Raw genomic sequence first — 9,133 nt, forward strand, 5'->3', positions numbered from 1 at the left:
AAAATATTGTACATAAATTGGTATATAGACTTGTCTGTAGAAGCAGTTGGCATTACAAAATATAAGTAGCAATGCTAGAAACTAGACTACAGCAGCTCTTGCTTCACTCACTATTTGGACAAATCACATTTTTTTCAAACTAGTTTGATAGTGTGGACAGAGCTTTACTCATATATGACCCAACCAAGCAAATAATGACAGTAGCAAGATAATATATATAGTGTTAATTGTATTCTGTCAAGACAAACTCAACAAATCTTTCACGGTCCTGCAAATCAAACGTCAATTATTTGTTTTTTGACTCTCCACACGGCAATACGCCAATAAATGTGATAAGCCGCATGAAAACTAAACAGACGTTGATTTGCCACTGCCGGTTTGGAACCGTGCCAGAACAAGTGTGAAAGACCCTGGTCTTGATCAATTACACTCAGCATGCCATGTTTTAAAATAATACAAGCCAAAAATCTCTCTACCCCACCCCCAATTCTTAAAATTAGAATTCACTGTATACTTTATTTCAGTTTAATTAAAATATACAAATAAAAACATCCTACATTCTCAATCATTTACTTTATGATACAGAATAATATATCTGGTATTTTGATGCCTAGTGAATTGCATGCCAAATATGACAGTGATATGATATGATATCACTATGTACAATACAGGATAGTGTAGACAGGGCTTTATTGAACAATTTACGTGTCCCAGATTCAGGAATACATTGTTTCTCATTTTCTTAACTACCAAACTGTATAGAGCAGTGGTGTTCAGTGAATTCTACTTCATGTTTTCCATTATGTTGCAGTCTCAGTTATAGAACAATTGCTGCCCAGCAAACTGAATCTTGTCCCAGATCGTGTTTTTGATTCATGTTTTCCATTCTGTTAAACTATACCAAGTATTCTCTGATTGCTGCCCTGCAAACTGAATCCTGTCGTCTCGGATTGAGTTTTTTAATTAGTTTTTTTATTCCCTATTATTGAGTAGTCTCTGTTATAAAGATAACTTCCTTCCCTCAATACTTATTGCTACAGCTTTCTGCACCTTGTTTTTACTCTTACTTTTAGCTTCTTTAAACTTTCTCATGTGTTTTTCAAGTTTGGTCAGACTTTTCTTTGATGCCTAAAATCGGGAAAAAAAAAATCACAAATGATATAAACACATCAGGCACAGAACATTAATTCTAAACAGCCCAGTGATAATTATTCTGAAATTAAATTAATTAATTAATTTTAAATGATAAAGATGAAATCTGTGAGAATTCATATATATTTTGCTAGAAATGAAATTTTGAACTCAAACTCAAATAAAATTATTTTATTTATAATTATTAACATTGCTGCTTACCTTTCCCATCTCTGTTTCAATATTCCATCTAGGCCGAACTACATAGTCTTTAGTTGAGGGCATTGGCACTCTTGCACGGCCAACAAAACCTTTATCTCCAGGCCTTAAAGCTCTGCAAACAAACAAAGTTAATAATTGATGCTGGGATCCCAAAGCAAAGTGTCCTTCCGAATAAACAACTGGTTTAAATCAAATTATAGTGAACTTGATTCGTGCTTTAAGGGGTCCGTAAGTCTACACTATCAAACTAGTTTGACAAAAAAAGTGTGATGTGCCCAAATATGGTAGGGATATGCTTAAATATGGTAGTATAGGCCGAGCTTTATGTTGACACGGAAATCAACTCAACCCAACTCAACTGAAAAGAACTAGAAATTGTCGATATTTGGTTGTGCCCGTCAGTTGTGTTCAGTTGCCTGGAGCGCTTATGTCGACACAGTTGAGTTCTATGTCAACATAAGGCCACCTTTAGATGTCAGCAACCAACAGTGCAACTTTTATAGATAGAAATATAATATATTTTCTTTAAACTTACTTTTCATCCTGTGCTAATGCTGAATCAATACTTCTCACTTGTATTTCTCCATCATCGGCAGAACTGAAATTTAAAACAAATTGGTAGTAGTAACAACTAGACTTCTAATATGCAGTAAATACAATGGTTACACACTCTCATAATGCCATATCACAGTGCAAAGAGCTTTATCAGAATCCACAAGGAAAGCCAAGAGACCAAGAGGACAACCCAAACCTACCTGGATAAAAACATGACATGAAAAGAAGAATAAATACTACTTACTGAAGACGTTTCTTTTTGGAAGCTGGCATTTGTGCTAAATCTCTAGCTTGTCTGTCCTCTTTTGTCATCGACTTGAAATCTGCTTCTACTCCAAATATGGGTCGTGACCACTCATCTACAAATTGACAATGAAATATTTGCATTATTTGGTGTATATTAAATTATAGTGAAACTGCATTCTCTATTTAAGGGTTACAACAGTGTACAAAAAAAAGAACATAATTGAGTGTTCTCTTAATTGCCGAATCATACTGTTTGAGCTTGTCCACAAAACGAATTTCCTTTTGGACCAATACATTTTCTCTAAATAGCGTGTGTTATATATATCAATATATCAATTAACTAAATTGTCGTATACAATAAAACCTCTGTTAAGGAAACACATCCAGAACTAAAAGTTTGTCTCTTTATTATGTTGGTAGTAGAGTTCAAATACATATTGCCATTCATTCACGGGTGAAGTGCCTTCTTAATAGGAGTGTCCCATGCAAAGGTGTGTCCCATGCAGAGGTGTGTCCCAAGGGAGGTGTTTTTTTATCCCGATATTCACATTGTTCTTACAAATGATTTTGCGGGCTAATTCTCGTACATGTCTCAGCTCTCTTGGGTGCTTAAACAGTAGCATAATAGCTTTCCCTATTCCACTTGTCTTCAATACGTGTTGGTCTACATTTGGCATCTACAGAACAAAATATCAAACTTACTCATATTTTTAAAATAGTGGTGGAATTAAAAAAAAAAAACATGCAAAGATGGTAAAAAATTGTATTATTGGCAAATGTGCATTTATTGGCCAATAAGTAATTTAAATAACTCGCCAGTCAAATTTATTCCATAGTTAAATATGAGAATTTAGTACACAGGATCAGTCAAGCATGAATTTAGTACACATGATCAGTCAAGCATGAATTTAGTACACATGATCATTCAAGCATGGATTTAGTACACAAGATCAGTCAAGTGTGAAGTTAGTACATAGTTACTAACCTGTATAAGAGCTTTGAGTAAACCTTCTCGAATATGAAAGTGAGGCAGACTTTTATCGGGTAACGGTGCCAGCCATTCTTTAATTGCATGTAAAATTCCATTGTCAAGAAATGCTATATGCAGATCAGTTCTAAAAAAAACACATTCATTTGAAATTGTCTATATATCCATTTAAAATTTAAGAGGATAATTAACATGATTTGATTTGAATTTATTAAGAAAATTGATAAACATAAATTACATTTATAAAAGATTTTCCAGGATAGCCCAAAAACGTATTAGCTTATTGCCATTGGGATCCTTTACATATTACTATACATTAATATGATACACTAATGTTATACTGTACTGTCAAGTCTTACCTATAATGAATAAATACTTACTTATTTAAATGACGTAAAACTGTAGGAAGGAGAGCTAACTTAGTTGTAGCTGCCTTTTTATTTTCATTTAATCTTCGGTCCTCCTAAAAAAAAAACCAATTTAATGATGAAAATTATAGATTTAACATTAAAAGGGTGTGGGAGGAGTAATATAGTCAATTTATGAATAATTGTACATGAATAGTGATTGATAATGAGGTGTTTAGCCAGAATAATAATGAAAAGTATTGTTGCTTATATGTGTTTTTACCTTGGCAGCTTCGAGCATTTGTTTTATCATGGCATCAATGATGTCATCATTATCATTGATGACATCATCATGTATTCTTTTCCTTCTTCGTGATTGATTCTCTTTTTTTTTTCGTTCCATCATCAGATCAAAATCAGAAACAAATGAGCTAAAAATAAATAAATTATGCATAAAAAAACACATACATTAATGTAAAATACTAGTGTAAAAATACTTATAACAATTTCACACAACTTACGATCCTCCATCGCTAGGCTTGTCATCATCAGATGAGTCACCTGCAGCTGCTAAAGCTGTTGCATCCTCAGTGTCTTGCTGAGTCTCCTCCTCAACATCAAGACCTGGGGCTAGTCCTTCATCCTCATCATCATCGTCACTATCAATAATTGCTATTAAGAAAGTATTAATTAAATATTTATGAAATATTAGAGTTGACGAAATGTAAACAAATTTTAATTTCTAATTATGTATTTAAAATATTTCATTTTTATCAATACAATCAGGACAAAAAAAAAGTGAACCTGGTATACTATATATTTATAAATTGAATAATTTAAAAATTATATTTTACAATAGAAATAGAAAAAACTTAAAGAACTAGCCAATGAAAGATCAGACTGGAAGAAACTAATAAAAGAGATTTACGGAGCAGCCCAAGCGGAAATGTCGGCAGACTTTTCAGCGGAAAGGCAGTAATAATAATAATAATAGAAATAGAAATTCTAACCTGCTTTTTTCTTCACTGGAGCTGATTCAATTTCTGCATCACCAAAACCCTAAAAATCAAGTTCATAAAATTGTTTACTTCCAAATATTGTACTTATTCAGTACGCAGACCAGAAATACATGTTGGATAAATATTCCCAAGGTTTTACCTCAAAATCACCTTCCTCCTCATCACTTGAACCAAAAATATCAGCAATAAGTTCTCTCTCACCTTCTTCCCTGAAAAAGAGTCAACATGAAAGGATAATAATAATAATAATTGATAATAATAATTATAAATAAATAAGGGAGTCAGTTTCTCTCTGTAAAAGAATAACTAAATAGAATAATAATACACAACCAAATACAGTAGAGCTAGCAAAACAGAGTTGGAGGAGCAGAGTCTTCACATATGAAGTTGGCTCCTAATACGAAGAAGAAGAGAAGAAGAAGAAGAAGAGGATGTGTAATTGCTATCTTTATATTATTATTATTATTATATCTATGCATCTGAATATATATGGCCCAATCCCGTCTAGACAGAGGATGACCTTAGATCCAAAGTTTAACTAAATATAACTGTGTGATAAAGTTGTATTAATATGTACTACTTACTTTTCTTCATCACTTTCATCACCACTATCATCTTTTATTCGCTGTCCAATTTGTTGTTCTTCAAATCCAAAAAAAAATAAATATATATATATATACAGAACACATTAAATATTACCTATTTCCAGTTTAGTAGTAACATTTTCATTTTTGTTAATCCAATAAGTACAAAAAAGACTTGCTTATAGTTACAAACTGACTTGAAAGAATTACCTCTCACTGGCTTTGCTAAATATATCAATACATTTTAGATTTTCTTCATATTTATAAATTATTTGGAAAAGTTTTATCTTTTAAAAACTATAATTACCATTAATTAAAGTGTCTTGTTCGCCTTCCTCTTCAACGTCCTTGATGTCTTCTTTCTCATCATCATACACTGGTGATGGCACAGCGCCTTCTGCCATTATTTCCTCTTTATTTTGATTATCACCATCTGCAACTTCTTCTAATCCTTCCTCTCTTTTCTCTTCACGTTCTTCTATCACTTGATCTCCCTGTATATCTTGTTCCATATCTTGTTCCATTTCATCCACTGGAGACATTGGTGTTTCAAGTTCATTCGCATCATCCGCCGTCATCGTCAAATCTTCTTCTACTTCTTCATTAACTGCTTCTTTCTCATAAGATTCATCAGCTTCTTCATTTATGTCTAAATGTTCAACTTTTTCTGGATCATATTCATCCTCAACATTTTCACCTTCTTCCTCAATTTCTGCAGTCTGCTGTTCTTCTTCTACAGTTTCATCTACATATTGCTCTCCACTTTCTTCAAGTTCTTCTTCTTCATATTCCTGCTGTTCTTCTTGCTCCCTATCTTCTACTACTTCATCTTCCTCATAAACTTCACCAGCTTCCCCTTGTTCCTGGATTTCTTCTTGTTCTTCCTGTTCAAATTCTTCACCAGATTCAATTTGTTCATATTCTTGATTGCTAGCGTACCTAACTTCTTTATCGTCTCCATTATCTTCTCCATCAACATATTCCTGTTCTTCTTCCCCTTCTTCAATTTCTCCTTCTTCTTCCTCTGCTACTGCTTCATTTTCTCCTTCATATTCATCCCCGCTTCTTAAACCGTCTTCATTTTCTGCAACAGCTTCCTCCTCTTGTTCACCATCACTAACAACTTCTTCTACATCACTCACAACCTCTCCATCATCTACATCATTTTCTTCTTCTTCCTCATGTACCTCTCCCTCCTCCTCATCAGCATCTTCTTCCAGAACTAATCCTTCTTCATCTTGAACTTCTCCTTCTTCTTCATCAACCTCTCCTTCCTCGTGAATCTCTCCTTCATCTTGAACTTCTCCTTCTTCCTCTTGAATCTCTTCTTCCTCCTGATCCTCTTCTTCTTCTTCGTCATTGTCTTCCTGAATCTCTCCTTCATTTTCTTCAACCTCTTCCACTCCAACTTCATTTTCTTCACCTACAGGATCATTATCTGATCCTGCTTCAACTTCTGATAAGCATTCTCCTTCCTGGATGTGAAAAAAAGGTTTTTTTAGGAAATATAAATTTGTATAACAAGGCAGCTTTACACTTTGATATTAATTATTGTAATAAATAAAGTACCTCTACATCCTCCTGAATTTCGCCATCACTTCGTTCATCCATAACTGGTGTGCCACCTCCATCATCACTACCTTTTTATTTATAAAAGTGTAAAATAAAGTGTTACTGTGAATACAATTACAAATTAAAAAGGAGTAAATAATTAATTTAAATCCTTTTAAACCTTTTTAAATTAAGTTTTAATTATTAATATTATCCACAGACAGCCAGCTACTAAAAATAAGGCATGAGTTAAACAAAGTTAGTTGGCGATGTTGATGTTCTAAATGGCAAATATATATAGAGGCCTAGCTGATTTTTCCACATGTGATGCGACTTGGCCAGTACAGAGGCCTGATTTACTGGTCCTGGTCTGCTGCTGAATGGATGGTGGGCCTAGTGTAGTAGGTAGGCTAGCTAGCAGCAGCATTGTTGCAGCGCTGAAGTTTGGAAGCTTTTCCCCCATGCTTTTTTCACATAAATTTTATTATAACTTATTCTAAATTCTTATTTAACTTACTATATTCCTCAGACATAATCAAGAAAGCAGTTTTTTAGACTATACTACCGTCAGAAACAGAACTTTAATGAACAAAAATATTGCTATCAAAAAACTTGAACTATGACATAACCACGGTAGTTTTGTGAAAAATCTATTTTGATACAACATAAAATAAAATAAATATTAGTTTTAACATTTAATAAATATTTTAAAACTTAAAATGATTTTATATAGCAATTAAATTTGCATATTACAATGTTTATACTGCCATATATAATGTTAAAAAAACTAATTTCTGCAGGTAGTGTGTAGGCCTACATACAAAATGGCGTCGTTCCATCACTTTTTAGCGTTCGTCGGGATAATTAGTTTAACACATTCTGCTTATTCAGCAGCACAACGTTAGTATTTATATAAACACAAAAAGAAAGACTATTTATAATTTATAATAAATGATATTTTCAATAGTTCTGCGCCATAAGTTTACTTTCTATATAGCAAGTTAAATGTGTTAGGCCTAGCTAGCTAGTAGGCTAGGCCCGGCCTAGCTAGGCTAGCTAGCTAGTCCCAAACTGGTGGTGGCGGCGAGAGGAGTTTACCGCAGGACGCAGCTAGAGGGATAGGCGGCATAGCCTAGACCAAACTGTACAATTGACTGTAATAAAATAAAATGTTAATTTAATTCAGTATACGGTATGCTTTCATTGGTTTGTGTTGCGCATAATGCCATCCCAATATTCAATAAGTAAATATGGTTATTTAATTTATTGTTTCTACTGTACCCCAACCAAGAACTAACATGTAGGCCTAGGCCTAATATTAATTAATAATAATATTTATTTTTCTTTCATTTCAGATAGGACATATTTGAGACTTACAGAACAAGAATTTACAAACTTACCTGCCGATGTAAGTGTGAATGCATGTGCTGCTATTGGATACACGATTTTCGTGAGCTACTCTAAAATAAGACTTCTCTCCATGATTTCTTCCGTATCATGAAAATTGATTTCTTTTTAGTGATTTATAAAAAAGGGTTGCAGTAAAACTGCTTGATTTTAGAACAATTTAGAATTAGTGACTTTAAAGTGTTATTTTTGTAAATAATTTTGTAATTATTTAATTGGCTTGTGTTATTTAATTAAATTAGTTGTTCTTTTAAATTTTATTCATTTTACTTGATAATGACCCCATAATGGAGTCGAAACGTCGTTCTTTTTTAAGCGTTATTTTTCTATTATGAATTTTTTAAATACTAAAAAATAAATACTTTTATTTTTACAGATAATATTGCAATGTTTAATCAGTTTGTTCCTGACAGCGTATGGAATATTACACATTGCAGGAAAGTACAAAAGTATACGAATTTCAGATGATATGGAAAAAAAGTAAGTGGGTGCAAATATAAAATATATGCATTCAATATGTTTTTGTTTTGTTGTTCTGTTGATAAATGAATTAATTTTGGTTAATGAAATGATTCAGCTTTAATAGAATAGATGAAGAATTGATGAGGTATATTTCCTACTATAAAACATAATTTCTTTATTATTTCAATAATTTGTTTTTTTATAGATCATTTGAGACTGTAGGCAACTGTCCATCTTTTTACATATTCAGACACAGAGGCAAAGTATTATTTGGAAATGGACCTTATTCTAAAAATGCCGACCATAGAACATAAACGGAAGAGTTCAAAATAACAAAGGGCAGGAAACATGGAGAAATCTATTTGTACTGTAATATAAACAAGAAGTATGGATAAGACCTTTTGGACCTCAAGAAAAGTCTGGTACTGAGATAGTTTTCAGCTTTCAAAGATTTCGGTATTGGAAGAGTTGACTGTGCTAAATTTTGAATCGCCAAAATATTAATGATTAATGCTTAGTGGTCTTGTGTTTTCATTACCTCGGACATTATACAGTGTAGAATAAAATAATATGAAAAACAGACTGCAAAATATTTGTCATAATTTAATATTCCAATTTTGT

The 9,133-nt window shown here is 32.6% G+C and overlaps 2 protein-coding genes across 2 annotated transcripts; one reads left to right on the top strand and one right to left on the bottom strand.

The window, feature by feature from the left end:
- Positions 1–11: 11 nt before the first annotated feature.
- LOC140048808 (uncharacterized) lies at positions 12–7,276 on the bottom strand. The gene is made up of 15 exons (XM_072093600.1): positions 7,161–7,276; positions 6,662–6,732; positions 5,400–6,567; positions 5,093–5,150; positions 4,648–4,717; positions 4,500–4,548; positions 4,011–4,161; positions 3,773–3,920; positions 3,523–3,605; positions 3,140–3,269; positions 2,714–2,831; positions 2,153–2,267; positions 1,889–1,951; positions 1,354–1,465; positions 12–1,128 (listed from the first exon to the last, which is right to left on the bottom strand). The coding sequence occupies exons 1-15, from the start codon at positions 7,174–7,176 to the stop codon at positions 1,000–1,002; spliced, it is 2,481 nt and encodes an 826-aa protein (XP_071949701.1). The 5' UTR covers positions 7,177–7,276; the 3' UTR covers positions 12–999.
- Positions 7,277–7,459: 183 nt separating this feature from the next.
- Positions 7,460–9,088, top strand: LOC140050041 (ER membrane protein complex subunit 5-like). Its single transcript, XM_072095055.1, has 4 exons — positions 7,460–7,543; positions 7,999–8,051; positions 8,427–8,530; positions 8,718–9,088. Exons 1-4 carry the CDS (start codon positions 7,468–7,470, stop codon positions 8,824–8,826), a joined length of 342 nt encoding a protein of 113 aa, XP_071951156.1. The 5' UTR covers positions 7,460–7,467; the 3' UTR covers positions 8,827–9,088.
- Positions 9,089–9,133: the final 45 nt, after the last annotated feature.

The sequence above is a fragment of the Antedon mediterranea genome, chromosome 5, assembly GCF_964355755.1.
Source record: "Antedon mediterranea chromosome 5, ecAntMedi1.1, whole genome shotgun sequence".
NCBI classification, from domain to species: domain Eukaryota; kingdom Metazoa; phylum Echinodermata; class Crinoidea; order Comatulida; family Antedonidae; genus Antedon; species Antedon mediterranea.

Excerpts from the sequence above, each read along its gene's own strand:
- LOC140050041 (XM_072095055.1), top strand. The coding sequence starts at position 7,468 with ATGGCGTCGTTCCATCACTTTTTAGCGTTCGTCGGGATAATTAGTTTA. Across the intron at positions 7,544-7,998 it reads TGCTTATTCAGCAGCACAAC|ATAGGACATATTTGAGACTT; the intron begins GTTAGTATTTAT and ends CTTTCATTTCAG. Across the intron at positions 8,531-8,717 it reads TCAGATGATATGGAAAAAAA|ATCATTTGAGACTGTAGGCA; the intron begins GTAAGTGGGTGC and ends GTTTTTTTATAG.
- LOC140048808 (XM_072093600.1), bottom strand. Across the intron at positions 3,921-4,010 it reads AAGCCTAGCGATGGAGGATC|CTCATTTGTTTCTGATTTTG; the intron begins GTAAGTTGTGTG and ends ATTTATTTTTAG. Across the intron at positions 2,268-2,713 it reads ATTAGCCCGCAAAATCATTT|ATGAGTGGTCACGACCCATA; the intron begins GTAAGAACAATG and ends GTCAATTTGTAG.